The sequence below is a fragment of the Manis pentadactyla genome, chromosome 3, assembly GCF_030020395.1.
Source record: "Manis pentadactyla isolate mManPen7 chromosome 3, mManPen7.hap1, whole genome shotgun sequence".
NCBI classification, from domain to species: Eukaryota; Metazoa; Chordata; class Mammalia; order Pholidota; family Manidae; genus Manis; species Manis pentadactyla.
Window position 1 is genome coordinate 186,417,143 of NC_080021.1, and position 16,745 is coordinate 186,433,887.

The following is a 16,745-nucleotide window of genomic DNA, read 5'->3' on the forward strand; positions in this document are numbered from 1 at the left end:
TTACATCTAAATGTTTTTAGAAGGTGAACTTTACAACTTGCAGGACCCTTTTTTAGTGTGTAGCCCCTAATGTCCTAGGATAAATTAAGTTAGTGACTATTCAGCTAGCAGACTTTAAGCAGATTTTACTGGCCACAAAGTGTGCTGTATTTCCTAGTACTCAGATAATGCCTCAGTCCAAACATGACTGTAGCTCTGGGAGGAGGGGGTTCCCTGCCTGGCCTAAATTCCCTATGAATTTGGTGAGACCATATTAAGGCAAGGGCAGGAAGTTGGGGATTAAAGAATTTATTCTCATGGCTTGGTCTCTCTGTGCTTGCACCAGTAGGGACCGCCTCTTGCACAGCTCCCAAGCTCGCTCTCTGTAGCCGCCCTCAGGACCCTCCTCTGACACCGGGAGGAAGTCTGTGGGTGGGTCCCTGGTGACTGGCAGATGCCTGCCAATTCCGTCCCAGGAACACAGGCAGAGGAGAGAATGAGTGTTTCCTCTCTACTCCTCCCCTGGGCAGGTACTCCTTTGATTGCCTTGGACTCTGTCACTGGTAAATATCCCATAAATGTGCAAACAGGATACAGTGGGTGCTATTAAGGCCAGCAAGAATACTGGTCAGAAAGTTCCATTTTCCCCACAATGACTCAGAGAGAGACATTCCTAAAAATTCTCAAGTCTCTAAATCAAAATAATTTCCCAAGTTATCTTCTAGATGTTGCTCCTCCCTACAGAGATGAGAGTGCAAGGAACCCATGTGAGGAGTTTACACCAGTTGTCTTTGGCTTGTTTTTGGTATTACCCTTAACATTCCAGGAATCCCCCAAGCCAGACCTTAAACATCTAAATTCTAGATTCTATATACCAGACTAGGAGAAACAGTATTTTCCCTTTTGTAGCTTTGTTCATAAGGCGCTCTACCTGTGGGTCAGGGTCCAGAGGCCCTCAATTAGATGGCAATAAATGGAACAAAGGAAAGCCATTATACAGACAAATGGCTTTTCAGACCCTTGCCTTCTTTAAAAACACTGCGGGAGATTGCAGGGATGTTTCCCTAATTAACTTACAATTCTGTTTTAACAGGAGACCACCACATGGTTGTTAGTGGTTTGCCTTAACTGAGAAATATGAAAGGAAGGGGAACGTACAAGTACGCATTGTTGAAGCTGTTTCTTCTCCTCAGGTCTGCCCTGCAACTGTGCCGATCAGTTCGTCCCTGTGTGTGGGCAGAATGGGCGCACGTACCCCAGTGCCTGCATTGCTCGCTGTGTGGGCCTCCAAGACCATCAATTTGAGTTTGGATCGTGCATCTCAAAGGATCCATGTAATCCCAACCCCTGCCAAAAAAATCAAAGGTAAATCAAACGGCTCCTTGTCTTTTCCAACTGAAGACTGACACTTACTAAGCATCTAGTGAAAATATAAAGATGAAGAGTTTGGAGTCTAGACGGAAAGAGCCACGTAAAGCTGCTTGGTAGTGTGCAGTGACTGGAGGCCCTGATGTGGAGCAATTGATGCAACTTTGAGGAGGTGTGGAAAAGCCTCTAGAAGGTGATAACTAGGCTGGAAAGAAGAGGAGGAGATTATAGGCAAGGTTTACAGTGGAGGAAAGGTAGTGTTGGTGAAGGCAGAGAGCAACAGGAGCGAAGATCTTGGCAGCTGAAAATGAAGAGATACTGTGGTGTATGCTGGGAGCTGTAACAGTTGTGTAAGCTTGAAACCAGTGTGAAGCAAGGAGAGGTAGCTGATTAAGTGGGAGAAATCGATGTGTTCTTATTAGTTATTTGTGCCTAATAGTAATGGGAAATTTTCTTCCACTTACCTACCTCCATCTTAGCAACTGGACATGAGAAATCCCTGGAAATGCAATGTTGGTGTTACATGAAGTAATTTGTTTAGGGGCTTCTTGTTCTGTACTTATCTCATGAGCTCAAAGTAAGTTGAGCTAGCCTTAATGATGGACTTCTGTATGTGGTGGCTGCAGGGCAAGTGTCCTGCCAACTCTCTTAGGTCTCAGGCTTCTAGAACTGGAGGTTTGGCTAGCTGCCTTAGAGACCTGATCAGGACACATCCCAGTGCCACAGTTCTTTACTTAAGAAGGGTTTTGTTGGGAAGAACCAATTGCTTCTCCTTCCTGAAAACCCTGGTGTGGTGTGGAAGGAGGCATCTTTCTAAACTTCAGGACACAACAATAAGCAAGACAAGCCCCTGGCTTAATCATATTTACTTTAACTTATCCCCCAACTTCTCAGTCTTTCCTATTGATCCTCTTGATATCTGTGTACTTTAATTGATAACGTTTCTTGTTCCCAACTTACCAAAATTTTCCTGATATTCCTGGCTCTCATCCCTTCCATGTTAATAGATAATGAAGTTCTAATATTCTTCTCCATTATTTCTCTTCAGATATCTTAAATTTCCAGAAATCCACAACTCTGTGCATTCTAATTTTAAATCCCATCATAAACGAATAGGGATGATGATGGTGGTGGTCATTTCAGTGCAGGAGACTTATCCCTAAAAAGAGTAGAAGTTATTTCTTTGAGATTAAAATAATGCTAGCTACTATAGTCTCCTTTTATTTTACAGTCTGATATTTGTGTATACTATTATTTCAAATGCCCAGTGAAAGCTAAACATTTTAAGAGGTCTTGTGTTCTTACAAAAAGTTATAAATACCCTATATAAAAATGAGGGAGGCAGACACATCTGAAGAAGAAAAGAACCGTCATCCCTAACCCTTCTAAAGAAGTTCAGAAATTAAGAATGATGCAAGGCCCAGGTATTGCTAGGAAAACCCAGCTTCATGGTGTGGCATTCTCTTAGTGATTAGCAACTAGACAATGTCACATATTCGGTCTTGTATGCACAGAAACCTGAAATTTTCAGCACATACTGGGAAGCCCTCTCTTAAAATAGGCTCATATTAGGAAAGCTGAAAATTAAGCCCCTGAAAATGCTTCATTGATTGTTGATTACCAAGACCTCCAGCATCAGACCCCAGTCCACCTGGTGGCCTTCTCGTATGCCACTTCTAGCCTATGCGTCCTTTGCCCCTGCCCTGGGTCTCCTGTACCACACCTTTGCTCCTGCTGCCCCCTCGGCCCCAGGTCTGCACGGCCCTCTCCATCCTCCAGGCTCCCAGTCAGAATGACTTTTCTGTGTAGTTTTCTACCTGATAGCCCACTTTTTATGCATGCTTGACTCCCCATTCTCCATAAGCTCTTGGGGCCATGGACTCTTTCTGATTGCTCTCTGCTGTCTCCTCAGTCGCTGTGCCTGTCCGTGCTTTCTTTACTGGCCCCATAGGAGTCCCTTCTGCCACTGGCTCAGGGTGCTGCATTTGTGTTTTTCAGATGCATACCCAAACCACAAGTCTGCCTGACCACTTTTGATAAATTTGGATGTAGCCAGTATGAATGTTTGCCACGACAGCTCACCTGTGACCAGGTCCGTGATCCTGTTTGTGACACAAACCACATGGAGCACAGCAATCTCTGTACTTTGTACCAGAGAGGGAAAAGCCTCTTATACAAAGGCCCATGCCAGGTACAGTTATTTAGCTGACAAACCCAAGTACACTGAGCATAAAATCGGTTTTATGAGATGAATCAGCAGTAAGACTGCTTGAGGGTCTTCTGTGAATCCCGTCAAATCTAGAGAACTCAGTTCTCTACCAAAAACAAGCCACCCCAAGACTAGTTTTTTCTCCTAACTCAGAGGGTTTTCTTGCTAGTGTGTGTACCATTGCACATCACGTGTACAAGCAAGAAGAGAGTGGTTTCTTGCTGCTCATCTTCAGGAAAGAATTTGAAGTTGCACACACTGGCATGAGTCAGCACCATTTTCACCTTCCATAGTTCTGTGGGCCCTCATTAGAAAACAGCTCAGGAAGAATTCAAGTTAAAACAACCAAGAAAAGGGTTCTTTCCCGCTCTTCCCACCCAAGTCCCACCCACAGTACTGAAAATGGTTGGAAATTTCTTGAAGATTTAATGTCTTTTTGCATCAGTTTGCCATTCAGTCTTTTAGGGTTGTGAAATCTGTGTTCGCTAAAATAACCCCAAAGACAACTGCACCGAGGCTTCCCACCTGCACGACTGATCTGTGTGCTGGCCCCTCTGCCTGAGGGAGCCCGTCTGTGGGCCCTGCATCTTGCCCACAGCCAGCTAATACCTCACATGACTGCTTCTCATTTCCTGGTTTTTCTTTGTCAGGATGATCCCTCAGGTTGTCTCCCTCAGAGCTCTGGTATTCAAGTACATTGATACCTTCTACTCTGAATTCCTGGTCGTCAGTTCCTACTTGTTCCTTCTTCCTGGCTTCAAGTCTTCTCTTACATATTCCTAACTTACCTGATGGATGCAGTCATCTCCCACTGATCTCTCCACTCTTCCCATACCTAACAGGAGATGATAAGGCCTCTGAATTTGCATGAAGATTGATCTTATTTCCTTCAGCGGGCACTTGGAATAATAGAAGTCTGGAAGAAGGGGGACTTTAATCTCATATCAGTGCACAATGAATGAGTAGCCAAGTCCCAGAAGAGCTGAGAAAAGTAGTCTCTCTAGTTCATCTTGGGACAGACTCTACCCCATGTTAGCCGACCTCAGGAGCTTTGACTAAAAGGGTCCCAGAATTTATACCTGCGTCCTTTTTCTTTTCCTGAAAATAAAGGACACTTGCTCTGCCCTCTTGGTTAGGAAAAGTGCACCACAGAGAGGTTTGCAGGCTAAATGTGCTTTGTTTGCCCTCAGCCCTTCTGCAGAGCCACAGAGCCCATCTGTGGGCACAATGGAGAGACATATAGTAGCGTGTGTGCTGCCTACTCGGATCGTGTAGCAGTCGATTACCATGGGCCCTGCCAGGCTGTCGGGGTCCTCTCAGAGTACAGTTCCATCGCCGAGTGTGCTGCCGTGAAGTGTCCTTCGCTCTCAGTGACTGAGTGCAAACCCATCATCCCACCCGGTAGGCTGGCAGTATCTGAGGTGGGGCAGGGGTGGGATGGACGAGACTTGCTTGTCCACTTCCAGAGAGTGAGTCACTGAGGGGAAGAGAGTTGACTAGTTTATTTAAGCTTTTCAAAAAGTCTTAACTCTACCTGGTGCTGATTAGATGCATTACTCTATGTTGACCTTGAAAAGCTGTGGATTACCTTAGACATCATCTGGTCTGGAGGTTTTAAAACAATGTGTCCAATTTTTTCAAGCAAAATCTCACACCAAACACTAATGTAAACAGATAAATCAGCATTTAATTACTAAAATGATGGTTAGTTGTTCGAATGTAAAATGTTTATTATAAATTTAATGAATAAAGGATTAGTAATTAATGAATGAATAGTTGAAGTACTTTTGATAAACACAAACATTTGAAATTGAGAAAAACAGGATAGTTGTCTTAGATTGACCCTAGTATCTACTTAATTTAGTTACATATGATCAAGAAAGTCTTGTTTCATACAAACTATTCTGAATGGTAACAATTTTTTTAAACAGCTTACCTTACAGTCCCTACGTTTCAGTTAAACAGAGGTGCAAGAGACTTTATCCCAAGTCTGCACAGACTGGTTAATCTGGAATCTAAGAAGTTATTCCTCCATCCATGGATTCCCCAAATGTTTCTTGAGCTTCCGCTATGTGCCAGGCCCTCTTCTAAGCACTGGGGACATGGCAGTGAGCAAAGCGAAGTTTCTTTCCTGGAGAGCACATTGTGATATCTTGTTAGCATTTTCTAACAGTTCAAAATATTGTTTAAAGTTCATTTGATGACTCTAGCACTCATGGAATCCCTGATATACTTGCTCCCTTTTTTTTTTTTCGGCAGACAGGAAATCAAGGGCCCCGGAAAGCACTTGCCCAGGATCCTACAGTGAATTTTGAGGCAGGGCAGGGTCTAGGCCCCACATCACCTGAAAGTCCAGCTCTCTCTGTGCTGTCTTATACCACAGCTGCCTCACCCTGAGAAGTGGTAAAGGATAAAAGCAGGGAGGGAGGAAGGATTTTGGCAAACACATAGATTATAAGACCCCAGGTTGGTCACGAAACTCAACTATAAGTGCAGTCATCCATAAGGACAGCTGTAACTCTCCCAGCATAAAATGAAGGGTTGGTAATTTCACCAACTTTATGAATTCTCCTGGTTTCTAATTCTAAACACATAATATGGTTTCTGTTATCCAGGTGCTTGTTGTCCATTATGTGCTGGGATGTTAAGAGTTTTATTTGACAAAGAAAAACTGGATACTATTGCTAAGGTAAATTGCTTTATGTGGCAGATACTGTTGAAACCTCATTGCTAAGCCTATCAGTAACCATCCAGAGAAGAATGTGTTGTCCCGTTTGTAGATGAAGAAACTAATTTGCAGAGAAGCAACTTGCCGCAAGCTGTATAGCTCCTAACCAGCAGAAGTAGGGTTGAACTCAGGCTGTCTAGCTCCTGACCCTGTGCTCCTTTCGTCTACACCCTGGCTTGTAGGGAGCTCTATCTGCACATCAGTCAGCCTGAGCCTTTCTTAGAAAAGGTCCCTTGCTAGCATAGTAAGCAGAGTTTGGGCCAGAAGCAGAACCAGGGCGCCAGAGACTGGGAGATGCCCAGAGGGTTTCCTCCCCTTACAGTCTCCTTTCCTCCTGGGGGTGCTTCCAGGGCCTGCCACCTTCTCATGATAGTTCTTCCCCTTCTCCCTTGCCTCTACCTGACTTTTTTTGCTTGCTTTTATAGAGACAGGGCTTCAGAAATGCAGCAGCCAACACCTGCCACTACCTGGAAAACTATCCCCATTTGTACTAAAACACCTGTATTTTTACAAGAAGGAGACTTTATTTCCCTATGGCCTCCAACTCAGAACAGTCACTTAAAAAAAATGTGTTTCTGATGAGAGTGTTTATCTTGGCCACAAAGCTTGGACAAAACCCCACTGGAATGGACTCTGGAGATCTAGAATTCAGTCCACAGGGCCCTTCTGGGGCCCTGCACTTTGGGGCTCCTTGGTCAAATGACCCTCTTCCTCTTAGGCAAGGCAGCTTAGGCACTAACATGGAATTGTTCTTTTGTTTGGAAAAGTAGAAATATATTTTTTTCTTTCTAGGTAACAAACAAAAAGCCAATAACAGTTCTGGAAATACTTCAGAAAATCCGCATGCATGTGTCTGTTCCACAGTGTGATGTATTTGGGTACTTCAGCATTGAATCAGAAATTGTGATCCTGATTATTCCTGTTGATCATTATCCAAAAGCTTTGCAGGTGGGGTTCAGCATATGCTGCTGACTTGTCATCTACAGGTGGTCTTAGAAGTGGGTGAGGAAACTGAGGCATTTGGAAATCTAGGCAGAGTAGGAGGGAGGAAAGCTAGGCAGTTAGTGAAGGACAGGGCTGCCCCTGGTGAGCATTTTCCAGGTGGCTGAGGTTGGGTACACATTGGGCAACAGGACGCAAAGGAGCTGGAGAGGGTGCAGACTGGCTCAGAGTGTGCTGAGACAGAAGGCATCTGCTCATCATACAAATAAGGAAGCTGAGTCCTTCCCAGGGAGGGGAGGGACTGACCCAGGTCACACAGTGACACAGCCAGAGTAGACTCCTGTCCCCTGAGGACCGTGTTCTCACTGAAGAGGGGGAGCACCCCCAAGCTGGTCCTGTGGGCCCCCATTTTTCTTCCTGACAATCTAGAGGTGAACCTCACTCACTCATGCAGGCCCAAATGTCAGCATCAAAATAGTGAGGGCTCAAGTGAAGGGGGACTACAAGCAGTTTATAAACCACCACAATCCGGAAGCTGATTAAGCCTAAGTGCTTGCCTGCTGATGTGTAAGTAGGCACTGTAAGTCCAATCCCTGTGGCTCTGTTTAACCATATAAAGATAATGTTTAAGTGTAGATAAACGGTGAACAGGATTGTGAGCAGAGAAAGGCCAGTAGTATTGTGGGTCTTTTCTAATTTGATTGCCATTGATGCTGTTGTTACTTGTGTAATAAATTAAGACTTTTATTAAGATGTTACTTTGAGGAATAGAAGGACAAAGAAAACATTTTTCTATGTTAGGATGTAGTGGAATTTGTCTGACTTGACCTTTCCAAGGATTCTATGGCTTTGTAATAAGAGAATCTGATTCTCCTCCCCCAGATTGAGGCCTGCAATAAAGAAGCAGAGAAGATTGAATCCCTTATCAACTCTGATAGCCCTGCGCTGGCATCCCACGTCCCTCTCTCTGCCCTCATCATTTCCCAGGTACAAGTCTCCAGCAGTATACCATCAGCTGGCATCGGAGCCAGTCCCCCCTGCCACTCCTGCTTTTTCCTACCCAGCCTGGGCCTCACTTTGCACATGGTCTGGACACATAAGTGACTGCCCATAAAAAGTGCAAAATGTTCCTCCACCTGAGTTTTCTACCTTGTGAAAGATAAATACAGAACTGCTGGTTTGAAGTTGAATAGTGGTCAAGTAAAAGCACTTGTCACCTCTATTCACCACACAGTATTTTATTTTTAATTTGCCAATATTAGTAGGGTTTTTGTTTGGTTTTTACAAATGTTAAAATAAGTTCTTCCAAATAGTAATGAAAAGAGGATATCTCTGGTGGATCACTGCCTTACTATTTACGTTTTGTTCTTCAAATGGGTCCCCCACTCTAAAACAAATTCAAGATCATTGATAAGTGAAATGATCACTTTTTAGAAAAAAACTCATTTTACTATGGGCTTCATATCCAGAAACCTCATTTCAGAGTCCCTTTAAGTATTAAAGTGCCCCCATGTGAGTGTGTGTGTGTGTGTGTGTGTGTTTACAGGTTTTACCTACTCTGTCTAGAGGCTCTAGGGGTCACAGTGAAGAGCCACTGTTGTTAGAGTATGAAGTAAAGATAAAACATCTTTGAAATTATCATGTAAAACATCAAACTTAATTTATAGAAATTTAATTCAGGAACCCATCTATTGTGTTAAGCAAAGAAAGCTAACCAAGTGGCACTCACATGATATATGGTGATAGTCTCAGTGGTTACTAGTGTGTGTCTTCGACTTTTGTGAAAGGGAAAAGTTATATGGCATCAAGGCATCTTGTGGTGTGCATTTTTATAGTGACCAAATATATATTCTCCAGTATTCATCAGAGTTAAATTTAGAGTTTTTAAACATCACTCTTTAAACCAATTGCTGCTACTTATGTAATTGCCAAAAAGTGAAATAATTAGTAGTGCATGTAAATAATACATGATTTTTCTATTTTATTATGAAGGTGAATAGCCATATTTGTAAAATGACAATCATGTGTGTTAACCCAATATTTTCTGTTCATGAAGACACATTTGCTTTTTGTGATATGCACAGTATAATAAATGTTGTCTTTTTTGATATAGAATTATAAAGAACAGTGGTTTATATATTTAAAAATGTCAATCTAAGTATTAAAATGTTTGCATATGGCCTAAGAAACTGAATACTTTGAATGTGTTTCACAGTTTGAAATAAGCTATTCAATGTAATACTTCTTTATATGCACCTAAATTTAGATTTTACATGAAGTCTTTTTTTTCAGTATTATGTATACCCTCTGAATATGGGGATATGCTCATTATACCAAAATGTTGTTTAAAGTGGGCACTTAAGGCTTTCAGAATATCTCAGAACTGATGTAGCATGTTTGTTGCAATTGCTTTTTTTCTATATAAATGTGTTCAATGCAATATACTGGAAAGCTTTTCTATTTTAATAAAAATAATTTTTATATGATTATGTTTACTTCCAAGCAATGTGGACACTTAAAATGAAACCACTGATCACTCTTGTGTGAGCTATGTCATTTGCTCTGGAATAAGAAGTTATGGGAGTGTTATTATTCCAAGCCAAGGGCCCTGGGAAAGTGGGGGACCTGGAACAGGGCTAGTCAGACCAGATCCAGGCATGACCAGGGGAAAATGGCAGAGTCAAGTACAAAGACCCCAGCTTTATACCCTGCAAGACTTGGGAAGTACTACTCCCCACAGTCTCGGGCCTGATGTTCCAGTTCCAGAGTGTGTCCTGGGGCAGAGAGAACTTTCAACTGTGGAGAAAGAGGCCCTATTGACCAGGGCCTGAGAGGTTCTCTCAATCAGCTGAGGCTCAGGGCCCTGAAACCTCCATGGCTGACAATAGCTGAGACTTCCATCTTGTTCCCACCACATGTCCAAGTGTGGGTCAGCTGCACTTTTTCTCTACATTATTGTCACTCCAGGACCTACTCCAGTGTCCTTACAAAGAAGAAGAAAGAGACATAGAGAAGCGCAGCTGGCCTTTGGGGTCTGCCCAAAAGTGACATCGTCATTTGTGCCTACATCTTACTGGCCCAGGCAAGTCACGTGGCCACTCCTGAGTTCAAAAGGCAGGGGTGTATAATGTGTGTGAGTGGAGGGAAGGTGGCAGGGACGGAGCTGGGGGAGGGACCCGGAGTGTTTTGAACAATAACACAGCCTACCGCAGAGGTCCTTTCTCACCAGGTTAGGCCAACAGCCAGGTCTGACTCAATTTCTTAGTAGAAAAGTATTAGAAGTTTCATGGTCTGGGAAGGAAGTAGAGAAATGAGAGAGGTGCTTGGGTTTTGATAGGGGTAGGGAGCGGCGGTGTATCAAGGGAGAGAAAGATCGAAAGGTTGTTATTCCTCTGAGAATACAGTCATGAGATTCCAAAGATGGTGTGGGCAAAACAAGCTCAGGTCAGGTCAGTGCAGGGAGGTAATCCTCCTCACTTGCCAGTTGCTGTGGTGGCCACACCCAGGCTGCTTTCTGGACAGATTGCCAGTGCTTCCCAGCATCAGAGCAAGATGGAGCCCCTGCTGCGTGGCTCTCAAGCATTCTGCCCAGGCCAAGTGTGTTAGGCTGGTGGAGGCTTTGAATTGGGATCCAGTGGGAGACAACTGGGGCTGTGAGGAGAGAGAAGGTTCCTATGCCCCTGTAATTTTTCTAAGCTAGTAGTGGGTAGGGCCTGAAGTCTAGGAGAAAGCAGTTCTGCAGGACAATTTAGAAGGTGAGGTAACTGCATAAGAAGTAATTTCCAGAGAAAATACTAAGAAGCTTCCATGGCCATGGGTAATGAAAGATACCCAAGATACTAGAAAAACAGATGAAATAGCTCCCTGTCCAGTCTACAGAAAGTGATTGGGCAGGAATGGACTCCAAGAGGATCATAGGCCTGCTGGGGTCATATGCCCACTTCTGTGAAGAAAAGGAAAGTTAGGGGAACTTCAGCCCCACCTAAACCAGATGGAATGGATTTCTCACAGGAAATAACTGTTCCTGGAAGAAGCCTTCTGCTAGATGTCTCCTCTAGGGAGTACACATGTCTCCAACAGGCTGTTAGCCCCCACACCACTCACCTGTGAGCACGCAACAATGCCTCACCCTTGGGCCAGGCACACGCTTCGAGGTGTTGTATCCAACAGCCACCAGAGCCCAGTAACAACCAGTGGGGTGCTTTGTATGACTGACCTGTTAAAAAGGGGATTATCCAAAGTGACTAATAATTCAACAGTTGTTATACCCAGAGCAAAAATGGGAGCCAAGAGGAGATGGTGATGGGTGCGGAGAACGTAAGTTGGTCAGTATGAAAAGGAACGGGCCAACCTGGGGGAGGTTCTGCTTGCCTCCTGGATTCCTGGCTGGATCCTCACTTTATGTCCATGTACAGAGATCACAGCTCTGTCATGGGCTCCTGGTGTTTGTCTCAACTGCAAGCTGAGCATCAAGCACGGTATTCTGAGTAGGAAGAAAGGGAATGAGCATCACAGTGCCGCCTCCTCTTGCTGTCAGTGCCTCTTGGGAGTGAGAGACATAATTCTCAGAGATCCCTCAGCAGCTGTCCCTCGTATCTCCTTGGCCAGGATCAGGTTGTCTTCCCACCCCTGGATAATTGGCCAAGGGGAGCAGGATGGCAGGAGCTGGCTGGTCAGGGGCTGCACACACTGCTGCCCAAGCCAAGTCCAAGTGCAGAAGGGAAGAAGGCAGAGGCCACCAGCAGCAGCTGCCTTAAGATAAAACCAGGTTTTTGCAGTCCTAAATTACTAGAATATAAATATTAAAGCCATTTTATTTTTCCGATAATTGTCCCCAGCTATGCTAGGTGGACCCCTGTTCCGGTTAGGTAGTGGAACCCATATCAACATCTCTGTCTGATTCCATAACTCAGTACTTTCCTCGTAATTCAAACAGCCTCGCTTCATTTCTCAGGCCTCTTCCCTGGTCATTTTAAAACTTAAATCCGTATCCAATGCAAAGGCCTCTTCTGCCTAGGCTAGATGAGTGTCACTAGTTGCTTAGAGTAGAGAGGAATGGGAGGTATGGTCTCTTGACCCCACACAAAGGCAAGTCTCACTTCTCAATGAGTTGGTGAGCTTGTCATGGTGTCACTGTTGGCATCAGTCACAGTCAGTCATTAGGACATCTTTAGTACAAACTGTCAGACATTTGTTTCCATTAAGAAAATTGTCCACTAAGATCTCCTGAGTGACATTACCCTTAGTTATGGTTTGCCCATATAAGACAGGAGCAGGTAATCTGATTACATAGACAATGTGCCTTGGGAGGTGTGAGAAGGAGGGAAAGTCTAACAAGGGAAAGACAAAGGCTTCTTAGGGTTTGGTTTGAGCTGGGCCTGGTTAGAAATAGGGAGGCTCTGCTGGATGGGTTTGAGGAGAGGCATTCTAGGTAGAAGGTAGAGCTTGAGCAAAGGCACAGAAGTGGGACAGCCTGGGTCCATCCCAGTGGTAGAAAAGTAGAGCTGATAAGTTGGGAAGGGGTGGTGAGGGACAGTGTTAGGCAGATCACACGTGTGGCTTTGAAGGCCACATCAAACTGGTGTCCACAGTCTCTGCCCTTGCCCTGCCTGACTGACCTGGGTAGCACTGGTGTGCACAGCTTCTGTGTCATGAGAGACCTTTGAGATCATTCACTGATCTCGTAATCTGTCCTTCCTTTCCCTCTGTCCTGTGAATATCCTAGACTCTATTAAAGAAACATTAACAGAGCCAGGCTGGGTGCCAGGCTTTCCCTGGGCCTGGCCTCCTCCTTCGGGGTTCAGCTCCACAAAGGGAAGGAAGTTAAACCCTCCAGTAACACTGATGGCCTTGACACAAAATCCATAGAAGACATTTATTTTCCTTCATTTGATTTAATGGCTTTCCTTCACCCTGGGCTGATGGGAGTCAAACCCACACACTCCCATACAGCGTGCTGTATTTCTCAAAGGGACCCAGGGCCCTGCTCCAGGATCCTTCTCTCTCCTTCTCCCCGCCACTGTGGAAGAGGCCTGGGTTGTGAACTTTGCCAGTTGAGGTGAAGGAAAGCAGAGTGATCACTTCTAGGGAAATTTCTTTCCCCAATCCAGCAATCTTGGAGCTAGCGGGGGTTGATCTCCACTTTGTACATACAGGGAAAGAGCCCAGAGAGCCAAAGTACTAGCCCGGGGTCATACAGCAAGTCAGGGCAAAGCCAAGACCTGGGGCCAGCTCTGGGCTTTCCCTGGCATAAGGCAGCTGGCAGGATGTGTGCTTCTCAGACATGGTGCCAGCCATGTAAGAGAGCTTCATGAATGTGGACACCAGGGGGCGGGCAGAGCAAACCAGGTTCAGCATTAGATCAGACTGACAGGCAGGCACACCTGGTGGGGTCTGAGAAGCAGGCATAAGGAGAACAGGAATCATAAAGTAACTGACACAGCTCTCCACTTTCTGTGACCATTTACGCAGTGCTTTGCACCTTGTTCTCTCATTGGCCCACAGCAAAATGGTGCACAGAGAGCACGTGCAAAGTCTAAGGTCCAGTTAGAGTCTGGAAGTTAGGCTGGTGGGGGATAAGGGTAAGGTAGGGTGCCTTCAAGTGGGGAGCATGCTGACAGCCCCTACCCTCGGCTCCACCCACTCTTTCATTTTTCAAAATGAAGTTCACCATATTGTTTTCTCATTACAAAATAACATTGCATTCCCCCAAATACCCGGAAATAGAAACAAAGGAAAAAGTCACCCCAAATGCACATTTTATCTCCCTGCCTCTACCAGTGAATGCAGAATCCTTCTAGAGCCTTCTCTACTGATATCCCTCTGTATCTAATTGGGGCTGGGCCCCTCCTCTGACTGCCTGGGGCAGAGGTGGTTACCTCACTGCTCTGTGAGCAGAGGCTGGCGCTTCCGCCTAATGGTTCACAAGTGGAAGCCCCTGTCTGGTGACATGACCAGGTGATGTGACTCTCCCTGAGAACCACCTGACCTGTCTTCCCCAGACCCATTCTCCCCCTGAACTCTGCTGGAGATGTGAGCAGTCGCTTCACTGAGCAGTCAGGTAAGCATTTATGTTGGGCAGGACCCAGCAGGAAAACAGGTGGCCTATCCACATTAGGATAATTTGAAGAAGGCTTAATGAAGTGACACACAGAGGGGTGTAAGGAACCACAGAGAGTGCAGGACACAAGCTATAACGGGACTGCAAGTGGCCCTTAAGCACAAAGTGTAGAGGTTGCTACCAGAGCCCAAGGAGAGCGCTGTTAGGACCCCAGGTCCTCCTTCCCTCCCGCGGGTTTCCTCCCATTGTTGAGCCCTGTCAGAAACCAGAGGACAAAGGAGCCTGTGTGGTAACTATACAGGTCAGCCTCTGGGCAGAGAGCAAAGTGAGAGCCCATTTAGGGAGGGAAGTGGAACAAAAGTAGATACCAGCACAGCAGGCCAGGCCAATGCCAGGGGGGCCAGGAGCCAGGACAGTATCTGCCCGCTATTCACAGCACACAGCTCAAGACTGGACAGCCTCCCTGTGAAACCTCCAGAGGTGTCCCCTGACCACACCTCCTCCCCACCTCCCTCTGCTAGGCTTTCCTCATGCCCACAAGTTTCAGTATTTCTCCCCACAAGCATCTGCACCCCTCCATGACCTAGAAAGGAGCCCAGGCCCTCTGCCCTTCTTGAATCCCACAAATGTGGCCCTCCAGCTATGGTGCTTCAGACAGAAGCTCAGCAGGCTGTGCTAGGGCAGGCTGCAGCGGAGCCGTCCTTCCACCAGGCTTTGCTGGCTTCAGGTGCAAGGCCAGGCTCTCACCCCATGGGTGGGGGAGGTGGGCACCCCAGATCCGGCTCATCTTCCCTATCAGCAGGAGCCACCTAAGAGAAAGCCGCCCTCATCACAGTGAGTATTTGTTTTTCTTCCTGAAACAGCCCAGGTTGTCCATGGACAGAAGGTATATAATCCTCATAATAGAATGAATTTGATCATGTAGCTAGTGAAATAAAGCTATACTTGGGCGCTATTGTCAATCTTTTTCCCATGATAAAATCTAACTAGCTATTGATACTATGTAAAAACGCTATCAATTTTTTTAAATCTTGGGGGGCCTGGCCATCATTTAACATTGTTTAATTTTATGGATTTTTTTAGGTTTTTCCAGAGAGAGGCAATAATGAAAACTTTGCTCTTCCTTTCCTAATATTTATACCTCCTGTCTCCTTTTGTTGTCCCAGTATTGACTAGAACTCCCAGAACAATTTTGACCAACAGTGGTAGTAGCAAGAAACCTTTTATGTTCTTTATATTCTTTTATTTTAATGGGTATGTCCCATTGTTTTACTGTTAAGTATGACATGTTTTACTGTTGGTTTCAGGAGGCTTTACTCTGTTAAGGTAAAGTCAGAGAGTTTTTAAAAACTCAGTAGTGGGTATTGACTATATCAAAGATATTTTCAGCATCCATCTACATTATATTTTTCCTTTGACTTATAAATTGTGAATGTATTTCTTAATATTAAACCATCCTTATACCCTTGAAACAAATTTTATTTGGTCATGATGTATTGCTGCTAGATTGGATTTGCTGATATTTTTTTTAGGATTCTGCTGTTTAGATCCATAAATGATGTTGCACTATAGTTTTTTGTATTTGCTGTATTTTTCAGGTTTTAGAATCAGAATCCTTCTAGCTTCATGAAATGAATGGGAGAGGTTTTCTCTGCTTTAGAACATGTAAATAGTACCAGCATCATCTGCCTCTCAAAGGTTTCATAGAACTTGCCTGTAAACCTCTCTGGGTCCAGCTCTATTTGGGTAAGTAGTGATGTTTTCCTGGTTTTTTTTAGGTTATATTGGTTCATTTAGATTTTTTTTTTTTTAGATAATTATTTTTTTATTGAAGGGTAGTTGACACACAGTATTACATTACATTAGTTTCAGGTGTACAACATAGTGATTCAACATTTATATACATGACAATTCTAGGTACCAGCTATCACCATACTGTTGTTACAATATCTTGTTACAATATCTTGACTATATTCATTACATCCCAGTTACTTATTATTTTACCATTGGAAGTGTATACTTTTTTTTTTGTGAGGGCATCTCTCATATTTATTGATCAAATGGTTGTTAACAACAATAAAATTCTGTATAGGGGAGTCAATACTCAATGCACAATCATTAATCCACCCCAAGCCTAATTTTCGTCAGTCTCCAGTCTTTTGAGGCATAACAAACAAGTTCTTACATGGAGAACAAATTCTTACATAGTGAATAAGTTCTTACATGGTGAACAGTACAAGGGCAGCCATCACAGAAAGCTTCGGTTTTGCTCATGCATTATGAACTATAAACAGTCAGTTCAAATATGAATACTCATTTGATTTTTATACATGATTTATATGTGGATACCACATTTCTCTCTTTATTATTATTATTTTTAATAAAATGCTGAAGTGGTAGGTAGATACAAGATAAAGGTAGAAAACATAGTTCAGTGTTGTAAGAGAGCAAATGTAGAT

The 16,745-nt window shown here is 44.3% G+C and overlaps 1 protein-coding gene across 5 annotated transcripts in view; it reads left to right on the forward strand.

Moving 5' to 3' along the window:
* The window catches only part of RECK (reversion inducing cysteine rich protein with kazal motifs), a 65,626-nt gene extending 55,914 nt beyond the window's left edge, over window positions 1–9,712 (forward strand). For all 5 annotated transcript variants that reach the window (XM_057498838.1, XM_036888441.2, XM_036888444.2 and 2 more), the window contains 6 exons: window positions 1,173–1,344; window positions 3,346–3,538; window positions 4,747–4,957; window positions 6,172–6,245; window positions 7,077–7,232; window positions 8,109–9,712. In XM_057498838.1, the coding sequence (XP_057354821.1) occupies window positions 1,173–1,344; window positions 3,346–3,538; window positions 4,747–4,957; window positions 6,172–6,245; window positions 7,077–7,232; window positions 8,109–8,330 (1,028 nt within the window). In that variant the 3' untranslated portion in view covers window positions 8,331–9,712. The remainder of the gene's footprint in view (window positions 1–1,172; window positions 1,345–3,345; window positions 3,539–4,746; window positions 4,958–6,171; window positions 6,246–7,076; window positions 7,233–8,108) is intronic.
* The last annotated feature ends 7,033 nt before the right edge of the window (window positions 9,713–16,745 follow it).